Raw genomic sequence first — 21188 nt, forward strand, 5'->3', positions numbered from 1 at the left:
TTAATACACATTCATCACTGAGGGCAGTTGGGTGTCTGTGTGTTGTTTTATTTCACATGTACAGTGTAAAATATTAGTGACCACAACCCACTATCTCAGTGCGGATACACCAAGGAATGGTCTCTCATTCCTACTGTAGAGTTGTTGTCACTATGGATGCCATCATTGTGTTAGTATGAAAGCTTCATACCTCTTGATTCCTTTAAAATCTGCCAATTCTACCTATTTCTGAGTCTCACCCTTCTCTCTGTACTTTATGCTCAGGATGTGAGGAGAGATGTGATACGAGGATTCCAGGATACTGACCAAACAGGTTAGTGTGAAAGAGAGTGTGTTAGTGTGTGTCTATTTGTGGTATGCGGGTATGTGAGCGAGTGTGCATCTGTGTGTAGAAGAACAGACAGGTCAGTGTGTGCAAACGAGCGTTTTCTGACAACTGCCAGGTATCAGATATAGTAATTTAAAGTTCCATACACCGATTTTAAACATACTGTATAGTATATGCAGTTTATTTATTGATATACCACCTGTCACAATTGACCCACTGAGCAAATGGGAGGATGGACCCTGTGTGGTACCTCAGGTGGTCAGGAGACTAGAAGATAGCTTCCAGAGTAAATGAGGACTAGGCAAGAGACATGGGTCAATGGTAAGTTCCATGGGTCATATTGTGAAGAGTAATAAGAAGGCTTCCAATCCAAGAGAGGGCTAGGCATGGGACATGGTCAAAGGTGAGTTCCATGGTTTGTAACAAGAAAAGCAAGGTGAGGGTTTAGAAACTAAGGCAAGGTAGGCGCTCATGAGAACAACCAATACCAAGCAAAGAGTAAAGGGTTTTGGAGGGTTTAAGTATTGTGAGAGGAAGAAGGTGCACTGATAGATGGAGTGTCTCAGTTGGCTGATTGGCAGGAGCGGTGTCATTTGGCAGAAGTGCTCAGGGCTGGAGTGTAATTAGCGCGAGTGGGCTTCCATGTGAGAATGTGGTGGGATGAGGGCATGACACTACCAAAACATTTACAAGAAACCAAAATTAGTAATTGAATATATTTGTGAAGAGATCTGCTGTTATATGAATCATTGATTGTTCTCCTCCCAACAATTATTATTAAAGAGTAAATAATTATTAAAGAGTAAATAATTTAAAGTAAGTTAAAATACACTAATAATATACTAATGTTTTATTATCTTACGTGTAGGTTACATCCTTCTCATATGTCAGTATCATGGTTAAATCAAGTTCATTTCTCAAAGACAAGTAAATATGCACTTACCATCATGTACTATTCTACCTTTGTATTTGATATAGTTCAACTCATTAGAATTATAATGTGATTAAAGAAGTATTATACACAAAGATCAAGGAACTGATCTGATGATGTGCTGATGACAGAGCTGAGCAGAGTTATCACTGTGGCTTCTTCAACTGCTTGTTCTGTGCAAAGAACCTACAAGTAAGACAATACATCAAAAATTAATTAGTTGGATACTACCTTAGGAAGCAGAAAATCACTTGGCTAGGATGTCATCAGGTATTATAATGATATTAACCTGCAGAGTCCTCATTGTTTCATCATCCAAATTGGCTGGTTAGCGATGTCAGATCTATTGTCTTGGGTCTCGTTCTCTTTGTAAAGGCAAGAGAAAGATTATTAGAAATCTTTAATAACACTTACAATGTTACAATGAGGTAGAGAAAAAATAGTGAATAAAAAAAGTTTTAAAATCCTATAAGTAGAATAATAAAATTCAAAATCTAGCATACACTTAAAAACAAACTACTATATATATATATTAAAACATTATCTTTAATTGAATTTATAAATAATAATTACATATAGGCAGTTACTAAAATAGACAATTACAGTAAAAAACAGAACAGAATAATCAATGGCTAAAACAATCATAACCCCCAAATTGTAAAGATATGCGAGAAACAAACCCAAGTTGGTTTGTTTATAATAAGAGGCATCTCAATTCTTTGTTCTCTGGCACAATTTTGGTGAAAAGAATAATAAATCAGGCACGCTAGAATGAACAAATATTTTTGAAAAATGAAAATAACTACAACATAAAACAGATTTCCTCAGATGGTAGTTGAATATTGGAGATCCTGCACACATTATCCCCTAACTTGATCTTGACTGGATCTTTGGTTACACATCTGAACCTGTATCATTGAATTTAACCATTTTAACCTTCATTCCGTCCATAACTGTATGCCTTCTTTAACCTTTTTGTACTTTTCGGGTAGTTAGGAAGAGAATATGATCTCATCTTGGTCATTTCCGGCCACTCCATCTTCTTGTTTACTGGCAGGCGACAATGAAACGACAGAGGCTGCTTCATCTGTGACAGCCTTCTCCTGTTCCACATATCTCTAGGAGTCCCTTTCTCCCAGATAGCTGACTTCCAAATGTGGAGCTTTTAATCTTCCACTACTAGCTGTCTTAACCAGAGACTGAGTTTACCCTGAAATTCAACTTACTCAAATCTGAGCAGGTATTTCTCTCAGACAGCCCAGTTCTCTCTCATCCTCATTAGATCAGGGTGTCTGTAGCCTTTCTCAATCTTCTGTGGGGCTGCAGCTAGAACCGGCCCCCTTCCGGGGTTTGATCCTTCACTAGGTCTCATTGCGAGAGCCTGAGTCTCACTGTTAAACCTGACACTGAGGATGTTAACAACTGTTATACAGTACCTGACAGAGAGATCTGACTCCCCTGAGCCGACAATCAAGAGTCAGAGTCTCTCTATGAGACTCTGTTTCTCTCTGCTACAGCAGACAGCAAGATTCTGACTTCCTTGAACAGTCAAGGATTATTCAGTCTCTGAAAACTTACATCAAGAAGTCTTGCTTCACACAGGTGATTCTAATTCCCTAATAGCCTCATAAGGATTTAATACATATTCTCCCTATGGAAGCTATGGAATATTGATTTAAATATGGAAGCTAACTAGTGTACCAAGAGAAAACCTACAGTATATGGACATTAAGAGATCACATAGACTCCACAGAGAATGCCCAGTCCAGAATCCAACCTACAATCCAATCCAAGAGCTGTGAGGCAGCAGCGCTGTCTGCTGCAACACGGTGTCACTGTGCAGGTTCAATAAGACCTAATCAAGTCAATAAAGCCTGTAAATGCAATCAATAATGTAACAACAGGGTTAGCTAGAAAAGCAGAGCAAGAGTCACATAAGATACAAAGAAATCGAAGTGGACAGACAGTATTAACTGTGTTAAAAGCATATTGACATGTTCATAGGTTTACTAAAGGAGGGCAAGAGGAAGCATGATTTTACTAACAGCATAATTTTATTTTTAAAGAAAATTAAACAAACTTAATAAAATGAATAACAAAGGAAATTTACAATACAGTAATTAATATTTATTATATATATAATATAATTATATTGTTATTGATTTCTTTAGATACGCGATTCCATATTATATTCCTTATTAATCAAATTCTAAAAGTATGCTTGTTTACTCCGGTATCGAGCGTATTCGTAGAAAAGCTTAAAATTATCACTTTTGTCACAGAGTACTGTATACTGTATAAACGTCCAGTTCAGTAACATGGTCAGAGGGAGCAAGGAGCACGTAAAAACGTTTCCGAAGTAACCACATGTAAGACTTTGATGCTTAAAATGTTTAGGGAGAAATGGAATACTAGTGTGTATTTTTTCTTTAAAGTACCGGGGGCAGCCATATACAGTTTACATAATATGTTTATGTTCCTAAATTAATGTCGTTTATGACAGATGCATTATGCTCCTATTCTTTTTATACTCAGCTACTAAAATTTCCCTTTAGCTGTAAAATTCCATATAAATATTCAATACTAATAAGTGGATTAAAATGTGAACAGTAAAGAGATTAAATGATTAAATCTTTTCACTACCGACCAATGCACCACGAGTGCCCCTGTCGGTCATTTTGACCAGCCAATCACGTACCGCAGTACGGTGCGGTGGCTTGTGAGTAGTTGCGTGCGGTACGGGTTTGTACCGCGAACTTTGAATGGCTGCATCTGTATTTGCGGGGGTATGGAAGTTTGCCACCCCTGTGTCCATGATTTGTGGACTTGGAGACAGCTTATGACTCTCTACCCTGGGGTATCTTGTTGGAGGTGCTGTGAGAGTATGTGATGCTGGAGCTGCATCTGTGTGTCATCTGGTCCCTGTATTTACAGAGTGAGAGTTGTGTCTGCATTGTAGGTGTTAACACAGGCATGTTAAGGTGTGTGTTGGACACACCAGGGTTGCATCTTGTCTGCTCTCCTGTTTGTCATCTTTATGGACAGAATATCAGGGAGCAACTGAGGTTTGGAAACCTGAGGGTAGTGTCTCTATTGTTTGTGGATGATGTTGTCCTCTTTGCCTCATCTGATTGTGATCTGGAGAGGTTCACAGCTGAGTGAACCTCCAAATCTGAGGTCATGGTTCTCTCTCAGAAATGAGTGGCTTGCTTAACTGGAAGAGTTAAAGTACCTCGGGATCTTGTTCACTAGTGATTGACCCACAGATTGGTGCAGCAGCTGCAGTAATGCAGATAAAATACTGAACCATGGTGATGAAGCAGGAGCCGAGATTTCAGATCAAGCTTTCAGGTCTCTGGTCAATCTTCCCTGTCCTCACCTATGGTCACAAGGTCGGTAGTGACTTTGGGTAGTGACTGAAAGAATGTAGGTACAAGTGGCAGAAATGAAGTTTGTCCTTATGGTTGGTGGGCTTACTCTCCATGAGGAGCTCAGTGGGCTGGGAAGATCAGGTGTGGAGTTGCTGCTTCTTGGATTGAGAGGAGGCACTTCAGGTGTCGCAGGCATCTGGTGAGGATGCCTTCCTGGCATCTTCTGCTGGAGGTCTATCAAACACAGCCCACTGGGAAGGGAACCTGGGGCAGACCCAGGACACACAGGAGGGATTATACCTCCCACCTGGCCTAGAGGCGCCTATTGCGTTCTCTAAAAACAGAGAGAGATATTGGATCCTGTGCAGAGAAAAGAGGATGAAAAAGTAAGGCCAGGAGCATAATCCAGAGAACGTAGTAATGTAGAGAACTGAATTCCAACAAGTACTTCAGGTAGGTGGTTGCGTCAGCATGCGTAGGCTGCAAAGGAACAAGTAATAGGTTTATTCCATGCTGAAAAGAGAAGAAAGAAAACACAACGTTTCGGCCATGGAGCCTTCTTCAGGTGTGAATGGCTCCATGGAAGGCTCCAAGGCTCCACACCTGAAAAAGGCTCCACGGCCGAAATATTGTGTATTCTTTCTTCTCTTTTCAGCATGCAATAAACCTATTACTTTTTCCTGAATTCCAACAAGCCAGGTATCCAAAAGAGCCAAGTGTAAAAGCCAAAGATTAAATCCTTAAACCGTAGTCAAAAGGCCAGGCAGATTTCAAGAAGCCAGGTATGGGAAATCTAAAAAGCCAAGAGTAACAAAACCAGAGATGAAATCCGTAAACAGTAGTCAAAAGGAAAAAGCAGCTCAAACAGGGCAGTTTATGTTCAGCCAGGGTGTCCTAAAATAGGGAAGTGCCATGGGGTGTGGTGATAGGACAGGTAAGCTGGTTGGTTAGGTGCTTCGGCGGAGTCTATGCCTTGTTAAAGGGACAGAGTGTGATACATGGGATGTAAGAGCACCTGGGGATCCCTCCAGGGGACCGGAGGCTGTTATTGGCGAAAGAGAAGTCTGGTCCACCCTGCTCAGCCACTTACCACCGTGATCCTCACCAGAAGTAAGCAGCTGGAAAATGATGATGTTGATGAATTTTATTACTTCAAAACATGTAGTTCAAATTGATAATGAACCTTTGATTTTGTAGGTAAGACCACAATTGTTTTCCATATGTCTGTTCATCTGATTAGTGATATAATCATACCACTCAATCCAGTAAGTGTATAGAATTGAATTTCTGAAGTAGGTACTGTAACACATCCTGTTGATCTATCCTCTACTGAAGATCACAGTGGGGATTTCTTTAGTGAATCAGTAGCCTGGACTGTGCCTTATGATTCCTGAACGTGGACTGCACTGTGTTCTACTGAGAATAACATTTAGAAGTTCTGCAGTTAATGATCCTCAATGCCGCATTGATACTGTACCTACAGTATCTGAGTGAGATTGTACCCTGTTGTACTCTAAATGCAGTCATGAAGAGGGCATTTGGTCCATCTTGCATATTTTGTGGTTTTAGATGCTGAGTGAAATTAAAATTTCATTCAATTATTTTTTTTAAACATCTTGGGTATCAAGTGACTTGGAAACTTGATCCATATACACACCAGTCCTTGTATGGAGCAATGTTTTTCATACTCAATACTAACATTGAATTTCTTTTCAATTTCATGAGCCCAGTGCTGGAGTACTACAGCTGCTAGTGCTGATTTCCCAGTCTGGGGCTCCAAAGCCATTTACAAAAACCTAGTAAACTGTCTGCCATGAGAGATTTATTAAATTATTGGGAAGCAAATTGCCTGATAGATATACTGTAAGTGTGAAAACACCATCAGTTCTGCTGCTCCAATATACATTTTATTCTGTACTCTATCATGGTCTGGATTTGATGGTTCTTTATCCCTGTCACTGTTTTATAGATGAAGCCCTGACAAGAGTCCAAGACAAATTGAAGTCCAATCTGAAGAGGAGGTTTGAATGCATATTTGAAGGAGTTGCTGAACCAGGGAAGAAAACAGTCTTCAATGACATTTACACAGAACTTTATATAACCGAGGGAACTAGTGGAAGTGTCAATGTTCAACATGAAGTGTGGCAGATTGCAGCATCATCCAAGAAAAATGCCTCTCAAGAAACATCAATCAAGTGCAATGACATTTTTAAACCCTTAAGTAGCCAAAAAAAAAAACATCCAAACTGTACTGACAAAGGGGATTGCTGGCATTGGAAAAACGGTCAGTGTGCAGAAGTTTATTCTGGACTGGGCAGAAGGAAAGGAAAACCAAGATGTTCACTTCGTTTTTTTTCTTCCCTTTCGAGAGCTAAATTTGATAAATGATGATGAATATAGTCTCATTGGACTTTTCCAGCACTTCTATCCTGAAATGAAAGAAATTGGTAATATTGACTTAGGTGATAAAAATGTTTTACTCATCTTTGATGGTCTAGAAGAAAGTCAGCTTCCCTTAGATTTTCAGAACAATAAGATCTGGCGTGACATAACACAGACAATGTCACTGGATGTGCTGCTGACAAACCTCATCAAAGGAGATCTATGTTCTTCTGTTCATGTCTGGATAACATCCCGGCCAGCAGCAGCTGGACTGATCCCTGCCGAGTTTGTTGATCGAGTGACCGAGGTACGAGGTTTTAATGATCAGCAGAAAGAGGATTATATTAGGAAGAGATTAACTGATGAGAGCCTGGCAGGCTCTATTATCACACATATCAAGTCATCAAGGAGTCTCTACATCATGTGTCACATCCCACTCTTCTGCTGGGTTTCAGCAACTGTCCTGGAGCAAATAATTGGAAAACAAGGCTGTGAGGTCCCGAAAACTGTGACGGAAATGTACACACAATTCCTGATAATCCAGACTATCAAGGGACAGAAATACCTCAAGAGAAGTGAGGGATGTATACCAACACTATTAGAGTCAGATAAAGACGTCATTTTTAAGCTGGGGCACCTGGCTTTTCAACACCTGGAAAAAAACAGTTTTGTATTTTGTAAAGAAGACTTGAGAGATTGTGGCCTTGATGTCACCCAAGCTTCTTTGTACTCTGGTTTGTGTACTGAAATATTTAAAGAGGATTCAGGACTGTTTAAAGAGAAATTTTATTCCTTTATACATTTGAGTATGCAGGAGTACTTTGCTGCTCTATATGTGTATCTGCAGTACTCAAATAATAAAATCAATCTTCTATCTCAAAGCAGAAAAGAAATCCAAAAAAGGAAAGGTGAAGAAATGCATGTGTTTGACCTGCACAGAATTGCATTGGACAAAGCTGTAAAGAGCAAGAATGGGCACCTCGACCTTTTCGTGCGCTTCCTTGTTGGCCTTTCACAAGATTGCAATCAGAAGCTCTTAAGCTTCCTCTTCACACAATCAAAAAGCATCCAACAGAGCCAAAAGAAAACAATCAACTATATTAAAGAATTGATTAGGAAGGGCCCCTCTCCAGAGAGAAGCATTAACCTCTTTCAGTGTTTAAATGAACTGAAAGACACTTCCCTAATGGAGGAAGTCAAACAGTTTCTTAGATCAGGAAGTCTTTCAGGAAGATGCCTCTCACCTGAACAGCTGTCAGCACTGGCGTTTGTGTTGATGATGGCAGAAGAGCCGTTGGATGTGTTTGACATGAAGACATACACAACATCCATGGACGGCTGTTTGAGGCTACTGCCACTCATCAAGTATTGTAGACAAGCTCTGTAAGTGATGTGACAAGAATGTCATTTTCGGCAATAAATTCATTTTCTTAAAGTATGATTATAATCATCCACCTTTTGAAATGTCTTCTTTTAAACTGTGACAAAACTGAAGTCATGCCTCTGAGGACCTCCAATCAGCTATCTAAAGCCAATGTAGTAACCCTATATGTCAGTTGAAGATACTTGATTCAGGCTTCCTATCATCTCAGTATTTTTCTGATTTATTATCTTCCTACTCCCCCACTTTGTAATCTTTGTTAATCTGATTATGGTATCCTGACTGCCCCTCCAGTTCGCTCACACTGTATAGATGACAGGCCCTTCTCCTGCTGCACCACAGAGCCCTGGAATTCTATCCCCATGAGTATAAGAGAGTCACCTTCACTGAGAGCATTCAAATTCAGACTCATAAACTTCATCTTAGAAGAAGTATTTTCAGGGAATGCAAGTAATTATGAAAATACCCTGATGGCACTTCTTCAAACATTAAAAGAGGTTCCTTTCTGTCTTGGTCTAGATAATAACCTGTGTAATATAATAAATGTAATCTTGCAGTGAGATTGCAAATAAACAGTGTTGTGGTAAGACTCTAAGTTCACACAGTCTGATTTGTTGAGCTTTGTAGTAAGTTCAGGAAATCATGCAGTGAGGCTGCTGGTTATTTTACGAGTCTCAAGGGGGAGAACTCATGTAATAAAGTTTACAGTTCAGGTTAGAAATCTCATGTTGAAACTGTTAGGTTGTAAGGTAACCTTACAGAGAGAAGGGGAAAGCTTTCAATAACACAATTTCTTGTGTCAGCTCACTGTTTAGAAACAAGGCAGTTTTGAGAGCATACTGACCAAAATGGAAACAAACAAATTGATGATAGTTTCCACTGATTGTATTTGTAGGTAAAGAACATTAAAAATGGAGGTATCAGATGGGACAAATTTATGATGTCCTCTATTGTATCTGAATCCTAAATCAGGGGCCCATCTTAACTTCATTTCTAAGAAAATGACTCACAGGAGCTAAGTTGTACCAAGGTTATGGAATTGCTGTATGTGCTTTTGACATTAAATTGTCCTTACCCTCCATTTCACCTTTCTTCCATTCCAAAAAAGCAACAGGTTTTCCTTTGAAAGCAGGATTTTAGGCCTTGAAGTGAGGAACATGTGAGGTTTTTATTGCTTCATGTGACAACATTTCTCTTATAACACATATTGTATGTATAAGGAGCCATACTTAAGACTGAAAACACTTTTTGCAGTTTCTTGGCAATTTGCCTCATCTATACTGTTCTCCTCCCTGAACCTTAGAACCTCAAAAACTCATTGAAGCTGTCAATCTCCTAGACATCATATCTGATTCATAGCTCTTTGACATAGTAGTTATCTTGTAACTGTTTGTTACCTTTTCTTCACAGAGTCTGAGACCATTAGAATACTGTATTGAGAATTGCCCTAAATTTAATAACAAATACATTTAAAGTGCAAATAAATTCATATTATTACTTTATATTAATATATTAACACTTAATACTAAAATATTGATCATTATTTTATTTTTTTTTGTATTTCTCTGTACAGGCTGGACCACTGTAATCTCACTGGCGAATGCTGTAAAGCTCTGATCTCAGCTGTTCAGTCAAACCCCTCACATCTGAGATTGCTGGACCTGAGATCCAATTACTCAGCAGGAAAAGAAGTGAAGTTACTTTGTGCTGTGCTTAGGAATCCAGCCTGTAAAATGGAGACACTGAGGTGAGAACTGCAGGAGTTTAGGAGAAGAGGTGACCTTGAAAGACATGCTACCATAGAGCTATGTGAACTTCAATTAATCTCATTGCTAAATCATTTAATGGATTTCAGCATCAGTTTCCTCAAAGTGATTGTGTACTAATTCTATTTGTTTATCTGATACTTTTTTCATATGATCAGAACATCAGGCAGTTGGCATAACTACTCAGAATGATCTCCGCTTATCCAGTGCTGTTGTGTTCCAATTATGTTAATGCAACCTGTTAACATCATGTAAACTTTAGTCACAAAGTAGCAATTAAGATATAAAAGCAGGTCTTTATAGTGAAAATAGACATGCTTTTTCAAACAAATGACTAACAGTAGGTCTTCTCCCATTTGTAGTCTTTTTATTCTGTGAATAAAGTTAACAGCTTCAAACTAAAATAAAATATTAGATTTATAGTAGCAGACTTGGAATGAAGATGGACTGTTAAAACATCTTATACATTCATAATGTAATCCAAGATAAGAAAGTTAGATTGATTTCTATATTTGTAATACTGTTTTACACCCTGGGTGAATTACAAAAATACAACACCAGAGTCCGATCAGAATGTTGTCTTTCTATGTGTTCAAAGGTGGGATAGTGATGAACCCCCTTCTTCTTATTTCTGTAGACTGTCTGGCTGTCAGATAACAGAGTGTGGCTGTGAAGCTCTTGCCTCAGCTCTCCAGTCGAGACCCTCAAGCCTGACAGAACTGGACCTGAGTCACAATTGCCCAGGGGACACAGGAGTGAAAAAGCTGTTTGCATTGCTGGAGACTCCAAGCTGTAAACTAAAGAAACTGAAGTAAGTAGAGAGTTCGGGAGAGTAAGACATCAGTCATAAAGAATGTAGCTGTTCTTATAACTTCTGTCCCATACATCTGTGCCCTTGTTTTCTATAATGTAATCGAAACATACATATACAGATGCGGCCACTCAGAAAACGTAGTATATCTTCCAAATGCCTCAAAAATAACACTATGCGGTACTTATGTAATTCACTGGCCAAAGACAATGTTAATGTTAATGTTAATAATTAAACTTAAAATTAATATTCCCTATCAAGTGGTATTAAATTAGTATGACAACTTTTTTATAACAATAATGGAAAGTGTTCTTATTATGTATTCTTAGAAACTAATAAAACTTTATAGCTTTTTATGAAGCATATAAACTTTATATACAGTTGTTAGAACAAGAATGTCAAAACTTACACCAAAATAACCACCATAAGTTACAGAGTTAAAGACTATGATGCATAAAATGTTTGTGAAGAAGGTGGATTACTGTTTTGTACTTTGTTTTTTATATTTAGCTACCTCTACCATCTTCTGTAGGTACATAAGGTATATATTCCATATAAGAACATACTGTATGGCTTTAAAGCACTACAGTGCAGGATGTGTGAAGCATATTTTCATAATTGAAATGTAAAGTTAAATTGTTTCCTGATTACTTGTTGCTGAAATCTGCATTCAAACAAAAAATAGATTAAGTAGGTAGCTGTATCAGCATGCGTAGGCTGCAAAGGAACAAGTAAAGGTTTATACCATGAAAAGAGAAGAAAAGAAACACGTTTTTGGTCTTCGGGTTCTTCTTCTTCACATCCGAAGAAGGATCCACAGCCAAAACATAGTGTTTCTTTTCAGCATTGTATAAATCTTTACTTGTTCCTTTGCAAAATATAGATTATTTCGAAGCAGATGCAAACCTGAAAGAAGGCCACCGCGTTCACAACAAGCTATTTTTTATATATCCAACTGAGTAACTTGTTTTTTGTAAAATAGCCCTACTTTCTTTTTTAATTAATTTAATATTTAACACTGTGCTGTAATACACAGTTTAAAATTAAGAAGTCTAAACACTATACAACTTAAATTGTATAACTGGAAAAAGATTATCCCCAGCATTGGCTGGGATTCATTCAATTTATTCATTCTGCCTGCCTTTCTGGTGACTGCCCAAATGCTTCTACACACCAGGTTAAGCTTTCATTGCTCCACCTGGTGGTACAAAGTAGTGCAGTGTGACAACTGAATATTTTTAAAAATGTGCAACACCCCACAGCACTCGTGCTGCAATGTTCTGCATTATCCTCTGTGCATTCTGAATGGCTGGATCTGTATACTGTAAATATATACATCTGTACAATACTAGGCATTATCCACAAAGATTCCTCCACAGAATCCAAATCTCTCTACTTCAGTATTAACTGAAATCACTTACAAAACTAGTGTTTTATCCTATCCTATCAGCTACTGACAGTAAATATGAAGGATAAAATTCCGTGACCATCACTAAAAGAGGGGATTAGCCTCCAAATGATGGAATGTTACCCACAGGCAGCGAGAACTGAACGTTTAGACTAAACTGACTTTGAGTCTTTGTCTGCTGCACTGTGCAGAGACTATGCCCACACCCATACACTTCTGCTTTTTTGATTAACCTGCGATATCTGCTGTACTGACCTGATAGAAGCAGCAGCCAGGAGATGGTAGAATGAATTCGAGAGCAGGGTCTGCTGAAAAAATGCAGGGCAGGCAAGTGAAAGGAAAACTGAGACAATCCTGAGACACAGTCAGACAAGCATGGGTCAAGCCAAGAGAAAGTGAGAAAAGCACAAAGGTGAATCCATAGGAGAGTCAAATAACAGTCAAATTCGAGAGTTAATTTTCCCCCTTTTCTCTTTTTTTTGTGGGCGGAACACACATTCCACAACATCAACCAATCAATTAAATCACAGGTGCCCAACCTTTTTTAATGTAAGATCTACTTTTTCGTTCGCCAGTCCAGCACTATCTAACACTATGAATTTGAAGTTCTGATATGGGAAAAACATACTGTAGGCACATCAGTACAATAGTGATACCCATCACTAAAATGACAGCAAATTAAAGCAAGTGGCTCATGCTTCAGTGAAAAAGTAATGTTCCCCATTTTAGAAAAAAGAATATCTAAGCTTCGTCGAGAACACTTGTAATTTTTATTTACGTGTTGACACTGCTGATCATGTCAATTACATTTTTATTTTGTCCCTGCAGCTTGATATTCAGCTCATTCAGCAGTTTAGTCAAGTCTGTGAGGAATGCTAAATCCAGAAGCCATTGGTTATCCTCTAATTGGTCATATTCACCATGTTTAAACGACTTGAGAAACTGTTTGATTTCAGGCAACAGCTTTCTGAACCTCGCCAAAAATTTTAGTTTTTGAAATCTCCAAACAGTAAATCGGCAGCAAAGCTTCTTTTAATACCTTTCCTTTGCTGAGAGACCTTTTGTGCCATTCTGAGTGAGCCAAGACATGGTTCACTCAGAATGATGCAATAATTGCTGCTTTCCCTCTTGTATCCCTTGTGAAAACCAACTGCTGTGCTGGTAGTTGAGATTTTAACTTTTCCACTTTCCATAAATCACTTTTAATGGGAAAGACTACATCATCCGTTTTGTGTGTAGTTTTGAATTGTTGTTCTATATTTCCCTTTTTGGCATAGATGCTAGCATTGCAGATTAAACACCCACACTTTGAATGAGAAAGTACAAAAAAATCATCATGCTCCCATTCCTTGTGGTAATGGCAAGCTTTCGGTCTCTTTGCTTCATCATTTTCGCTCAAACACTACAACTATCAAATAGGCAATCAAACATATAAAACTGTTAGCAAATTTGTCACAGCTAGTCTGTTTCACTCCGCTATGCAGTGTAGCAAATGTGGGGTTCGAACGGCAATAACCAGGAGAACATTCTTGGTTAGCACACACAACACTATTTACAGAGCTCCTGTAGCCTTTTTTTCAGTGGCAGCCAGCACCCAGGCAACAGAAACTTTTACAATGCAGTCAACAAGGGTTAAACACACACAAGGGCAGTAAAATGTATGACTTACAGCATAGATCTGAATGGATGATTAGGCTATTGAAAAAAGTAAATAGTCAAATAGCCCATTTATTTTTTGCCAAACATTCTTGCGATGGACTGGTTAGCACTCCTGCGATCTACTGGTTGGGCAACCCGAATTAAATAATTTTCTTTTTTATTACCTTATCCCCTCCTTCCCTATTATAGCTTTAAGTAAAATATACTGTATTTAATCTGACTACACCACCCTCAATAAAGTTGAGAGAACCTCTTTATTATAGTATTCAGCTTCTTTAATTATATTATATTTAATTATAATAATACAAATATCAATGTAATAATCTGTATGCTGTATTTTATTATTTGAGAAAGTCTCTTTGTAAAAAGTAAAACCTATGTATTGGTCAGGAATCAAATTCAGACATTCCACATGACAGGCAAGAATTCTGCTAATGAACACAGCAACACATCATACAGCTTGGATGAGCTAAATTAAAAACCACAAGCACTGCCTTTTTTCATTTTCTACTAATTTTCAATGATACTACAAGTGTTTCTTTTTCCATTGCAACAAAAACAACAGAACAAAGTTATTAAAACAATCACGTAAAAACTGTTCCAACATATCCAGAGCAAGTTGAAGAATATAATGCATAAAATGTTTGTGAAGAAGATGGAATATACTTCTATCGTGGAATACTGTTATTTTTTGCTACCTCTAACAGATATATAAATATGTTTATATTAATAAATTAATATAGTAAATGATGTTCAAAGATAGTTTAATACTTCAGTTATTTTTTTATTTTCACCTACCAAAACTTCCCTTTTGTTACATGATTATATATTAATATTCCATATTAAGTGGATTTAAAGAAAATTAGTAATACAGATTAAATGAAGCTGTGGTTTCACTATCATCTAACACACTACTAGTGACACCCTTTAATTCTCTTTGGCCAATGAAAAATTAGCTAAGATTTTGTCAGTATTTTAATAGTTCAGTATGCCAGATGATATTGCAATATGCCACAGTGAGCTTGCTTTAGACCAGGCATTTACAGCACAATTTGAATGGCTATATTTGTAGATTAACATATGTCATGAAAGACTGGGCCCAGTTCATATAAAAAGCATTGGAAATGGTGGTTGTCTTTTTTACTAGGTTTCTTTTTCTATAACTTAAAATACAATGTATCATTGCCTATGCTCGGATGCTGTTTGTGGACTTAAGCTCTGCATTTAATACGCTGCAGCCCCATCTATTCATAAGCAAGTTGAAGCAAATGTCCGTTAACCATAACGTTATATGATGGTATCATTCATTTTTAACAAATCGTACACAGTATGTCAGGGTCAGCAAAACTCTTTCTGAGTCACGATCTATTAGCACAGATGCCCCTCAGGGCTGTGTGAGCTCTCCAGTTCTGTTTAAACTTTATACAAATTATTGTACAAGCAGTAGTCAAAGCAACTTAATTTTCAGATTCTCAGATGATACAGCTGTTCTTGGCTTAATGCATACCGTAACCGTGCTGGTCTACTCATGTTGAGTGTGCTCCAAAGTTCAGCAGCGCTTATATTTACTGTGAAGACTAAGAGTGTTTGGGGTTCAACAGGAAGTAATGCTACTCTTTTACCATGCTGTAATCAACAGCATATCAGATATGGTATTACAGTGTGTTTTGGTAAGCTATCAGTTCATTTAAAATCGCAAATTACCTGCCTCATCCAGACAGCTTTGAATGTCATGGAAGTGAAACAGCATCCCTCCCTGCAGACAATCTTTGAAAAATCCATAATCAAACAAGCAAGAAAAAATTATATCAAATCCTTCCCACATCCTCAACTCTGAATATCAACTTCTTCCTTCTGGCAAATGTGTTAGGGTTCCCAAATGTAAGTCAAACAGATACAAACCACTATCCATTAAAGCTGTCAACACAAATGTCAAGGGTAAACACAATTTTGACTCTTACAACCCACTTGAGTTCAATATGTTTTTGTGATGTGTTACATGTTGTTATGTGTTATATTGTAGGTCAGGTACAGGAATGACATGTACACATATGAATACATTAAGATGAATCAGAATTTAAATAATCTAGATTTCAGATTATTTTTATTATAATGGTTACTGAGAAAACTTAAACAGGTGTATCAAAACAACACAATTCCTTCTCCATTTTAATAGTTCAAAGTTAAACAACACCAATGAAGAATGTCATGCCAATCATGGGAAACATGAGCTGTCTCACCTGACTGTTTTAAATGAACATTTTTTTCTATCCCTACTTTGAAGATAATCTTGATTAATAAACCTATATTATATAAGTTATATAACAAACACTTGACAAACTAAATGTAATGTGTAAACGTGTATGGTTTTACATAGAAAAGACGTTGTCTGTAAGAAAACAGCATAGGTGTTTGAAGTGTAAAATATTTATCTTGGTATTTTTTGTTAGAATCATAAAATGCACCTGTAACACCTTTTTTAGAATGTTGTATACTCAAAAATCAATGTGTTGCGCTTTACAAAAAATTAGCTTAGATTTTGTCAGTATTTTAACAGTGTAAATAAGGACAAATCGTAACATTAACTTTTATTTCAATGTGGCGTAATTTTAACTCTACACGTATTCTCCACATTAACAAAGCATAGTTTAAATGAGTTATATGTGTAATTCCTAGTTTTACTATATATTAATCCTACAACTATTCATACACGCTCCTTTCAGATTTACAAATAAACCCCTGAGCTCTTCCCTGTAGCCTAGGTTATTGCCTTATCACTGAGGGGACCTGCAGTGCACTGGCCTCAGCTCTCCGTACAGCCCAGTGTCAGCTGAAAGACCTGGACCTGAGGGACAATGATCTGAGGGATTCAGGAGTAAAGGAGCTGTCTGCTGCACTGGAGGATCCGCATTGTAAACTAGAAAGACTGGGGTCAGTTTGTGAATGCTGTGAACTACAGTAATTGGGTTGAGTACTGCAAAAGGGTAACCAGACATCTTTATTTTCTATTAAAGGCCCCATTTTCCTGACTTTTTTCAAAATATTAAAATCTAAAGAGGTTTTGACAAAATTATATGGGCATCATGCAAACACCAATGTGGACTGGTTTTTAGGGTTCAATCCACCTGGTTGTGTGTGCAAAGCAGACAGGTGACTATACTCTCCATATTATTTTTTAAATGATGTGATCTTAATTGACACATCTGCTGAAATAAATAATTAGCTAAGATGCTAATTATGAGTTCCCATTAAGTTTATCTTTCAGTTGTGTGCAGTATTGGTATTTCAGAGGTTTGGTCAATCCAACGTTTGTAGGATTTAAGATGCTAGGCAGAGCAGTGAGACGTTGTAAGCATCTGAATTAACAATGTAAATAGAGCCAGACTACAAAAAAGGAACTATATATGCATGAGTTGGGATATTGATGAGCTATTCTCTCTTCAGGCTTTCTGGATGTTGGGTCACAGTGGTTGGCTGTGCAGCTCTGGCTGCAGCTCTACAATCAAACACCTCAAGACTGAGAGAGCTGGACTTGAGCTACAATCATCCAGGGGATTCTGGAGTGAAACTACTCTCTGCTGTCCTGGAGGATAAAAAATGTAGACTGCAGAAACTGAAGTAAGTATAGAGACTAAGAGTAGAAGGTCTGTCAGTGACAAAAGAGGAAGTGTCATAGAATAATAATTTCTTATACTTACATAGCACCTTCTGGACACTGCACTCACACTTTACAGGTAATGGGGATTTGCTTCCACAACCAATGTGCAGTACCCACCTTGATGATGTGACAGCAACCACAGTGTGCCAGTATGCTTACCACACATCTGCTATCACAGCTGAGTGATGAAGCCAGTTCAGAGATGGGGATTATTAGGGGGCCATGGTAAACGCCAGGATGTCGGGGTACGCTACTCTTTTTGAGAAATGCCCTGGGATTTTTAATGACCAGAGAGAGTCAGCACCTTGGTCTTACATTTCATTTAAAGGACAGCTCCTTTTTATTGTAAAGTGTCACTGTCACTATACTGAAGCATTAGGACCCACACAGACCACAGGGTGAGCACCCCCTACTATTACCTCCTCCAGCAGCAACTCTAGCTTTCCCATGAGGTCTCCCATCCAGGAACTCGCCAGGCTCACCCCTGCTTAGCTTCAGTGGGTTGCCAGTTGTGAATTGCAGGGTGGTATTCTGTAGCTGCTGGCTTTATAGAATGTTATAATAGTGTTCTATAATTGTTTATTCTTGAGGTGGAAGATCACCTACAAAGCCTACAAATAAAGACATTCCATGATCAAACCTAAACACAACACAAAGATGCATGTGTAACCTACCATTCCAGGAGGAACAAGTCCTATATCAGTTTTTAAACAGCTTATCAAATAAAATACTGAATGCTACTTCAACAATGTATGTTTTTGATACTCCACAAAATCAAATCACTCACCAAAACTTGTCTGTCTCTGAGACTCTCCAAAAACCTTTTATATATAAGACATACATAGTATATATATATAAGATTCATAAACACTCACAAATTTCTCAGTTCCAGAAAACTCACAAGTTCTTTAGGTCCACAGCCCACAGCGAGTCCTATGGTGGACAGCACTGACTGAACAGAAATGGGTATCTGTTGGAGTCGCCTATAAAGAAATTAGCAGGAAAGGATGGAGTCAGGGTCCCCTTGGATCCAACAACAAGTCCTGGTCTTTTAACTGCAGTGACCAGTTTTACTCCGTCTGTCACAAGGAGAGCCGGGCTGACATACCTGTCACTCTGTCCTCCTCCAGAATAGGAGTGTATCTGGACTGCCCAGCTGGCACATTGTCATTTTACAGCATCTCCCCTGACACACCAATTCTACTCCACACTGTCTTCACCACTTTCACTGAACCCTTGTACCCCGGATTCTGGGTCTGGGGTCCTGACTCCACTGTCTCGCTGTGTCAGATAGAATAACTGCTATGGCCTTTGGGAGAAGGTCTTTTTCCATCTCTCATTTGCCCTCTGTATCTTCTTCAAAATTTGTGTTCAAAATGTTTATCAAATTAAGTGTATTTTTCAGTTTTGCTTACATGCAGGTTGGGCAATGCTCGTTGATTAAAATGTACAGGTAATATGATACAAAAAACAGTCCTGGAATTGCTTTCCCGTGAGCTCAAGGAAAATGACAATTTTAAGTCAGAGGAATCCACCTTTTCAAGGCAGTCCACAGGTGAAATAGAATGTTCCTGAGGCAGCACAGCTTTGCCTTAAACAAGTGTGAATGGCTGAAAAGAACCGAAAGAGACAAGACCAAGGTTGTCAGGCAACAATTACTCTTGTGCTATAAACAGGGTAGTACTAGTCTGATTATATGGATGTGAATATTGTATTTTATAACACTTTCTGTATAGTATATGTAATTAAGTGAATACATGCATTCTACTGTAAATAGAGGATTGTAAATCTGACTGTTAAAAATAATTTAAGGACATAATTTCTTAATTGACAATTAATTGTTTTTAATTTTAGCCCTAAAATGTCTAATAATAATACTATTGTAGCGGCAAGGCTTATTAAAATACAGGAATTAAGTTTGCTGTTCCCTTGCCAGTCTCTCTCTCCCTCATCTCAAGTGGTGCTGGATACAGAGAGGCCATTCCACTTGGTTTAAGGTGTTTTTCTAGCTGATAGAGTGTCCTCATAAGGAACAACTCCCAAAGCTGAGACACATCAGCCACCCTAATAAATGGTCGTCTCTGGCGCCTTACTGTCTGCGAGATTCCAAGTGAGAGCCTCATCCCAATTGGTTTACAACCCCAGGGTCAGAGAGCATGGTTACTCATCCTCCACCTAGATCAGCCAATCAGGAACAGGTAGGGCAGAGTAACCCCAAGTGGGTCTCGGATGCCCATGAAACTTTCAACCAATGAACGACCGTAGTTCCTCCATGTAAAACAAGCAGCACAGGGCTTCCCCGGGGTGCCTCCTGGACATTCTCAGACTCAGCTCGGACAATCATGTAACAGCCAGTGTGTCAGATTGCCAGAACTTTTCTTTGTTCTAAGAGTCGAGAACGGAGGTCGCCAGCACGTAACCAAAGGATCCACCCGAGGTTAGCCCAGCAGCAAGCCTCGTGAACCCACTGCGAACGCTCACCTGATCAACAAGTGAACTACGTTCGGAACTGTGGAGAGCTGAAATCAGTATTCAGGTCTAGTGTTACATCAGGAACGAACCGGTCTTCTTCCTGTCTAAAGAGTGTGACCTGCTTGGACCCACAGACACTTTTCTCCCGTGCACAACCTCTGCTAGTTTCAGCCGAAGAAACTAGCAGGTCTTCAGAGAGCATCAGCAGCGCATCGCAGCAGGAATCTCTCCCTCCTTCTCCCACATTGCCAGCCGCACCGGCCACTGCTTGGCACCGGGCCAGAGAACACCGATTGGACACAGCAACAGCCTGCCACTGTTCTTTTTTGCCCGCGGGAGATCTGAATCCATTACAGCTGCATTCTGCATTGCAGCTGAATTCTGCATTACAGCTCGAGAATTCAATTGTTACCTCAACCCAAGTTGATATCAATTTAATTCCTATGAGTGATGTACTTGTTTTGAGTATCTAGTGTAGAAGTTGTAGCCAAGTTCATTTACGAAACGGTCTAAATGAATGATTTACTGAACGTGTGCCCTCTTGGCATTTGTAACTCTTCGTGATTGAATATACCTTTTGTATTCTGCTAACCCTCACTCATAAGATGTGTTTATATGCACATTCTATGTATTTATAAATGTATTCTTGTGTAATAGTATCGGTGTGTGTTCGAATCTTTTGCTGCCTTTTGCTGCCTCACAAAGCTTTGGAGAACTTAACATTTTTATTATCAAATTGTAAATACGACGTTTACATTGGCATTACTAATTTTTCACTTGAGTGTATGGAGGATTGTCAGCTGTCACTGAGAGTAGTTAATTAAATGTATTTTTTTGATTCACAATCAGACAAATGCAACAAAAATTATCTTTGTCTTCTAAGTATATTAATAAACTTTCAGCATAGCTTTCTCCCCGTTTAGATTTATTTTTCTTGGGATTTTGGGATCAAACGTGGAAAGATTAGATTAGTAATCCTTTTTATTTTTTAAATACATTTTAGAAAAGTGTAATCTATACT

General features: G+C 38.4%; 1 protein-coding gene across 3 annotated transcripts; it reads left to right on the top strand.

The window, feature by feature from the left end:
* Positions 1-6952: 6952 nt before the first annotated feature.
* Positions 6953-20696, top strand: LOC148815919 (protein NLRC3-like). Of its 3 annotated transcripts, XM_088904740.1 has the most exons (6): positions 6955-8395; positions 9967-10140; positions 10797-10970; positions 16795-16968; positions 17482-17655; positions 20086-20696. In XM_088904740.1, the coding sequence occupies exons 1-6, from the start codon at positions 7065-7067 to the stop codon at positions 20135-20137; spliced, it is 2079 nt and encodes a 692-aa protein (XP_088760866.1). In that variant the 5' UTR covers positions 6955-7064; the 3' UTR covers positions 20138-20696. The 3 variants fall into 3 exon arrangements, with proteins under 3 accessions (XP_088760868.1, XP_088760867.1, XP_088760866.1); XM_088904741.1 differs by lacking the exon at positions 16795-16968 and having other exon boundaries at positions 6954-8395; XM_088904742.1 differs by lacking the exons at positions 9967-10140; positions 20086-20696 and having other exon boundaries at positions 6953-8395; positions 17482-18122.
* The last annotated feature ends 492 nt before the right edge of the window (positions 20697-21188 follow it).

The sequence above is a fragment of the Atractosteus spatula genome, chromosome 24 (assembly GCF_055471065.1).
Source record: "Atractosteus spatula isolate fAtrSpa1 chromosome 24, fAtrSpa1.hap1, whole genome shotgun sequence".
Lineage (NCBI taxonomy): Eukaryota > Metazoa > Chordata > Actinopteri > Semionotiformes > Lepisosteidae > Atractosteus > Atractosteus spatula.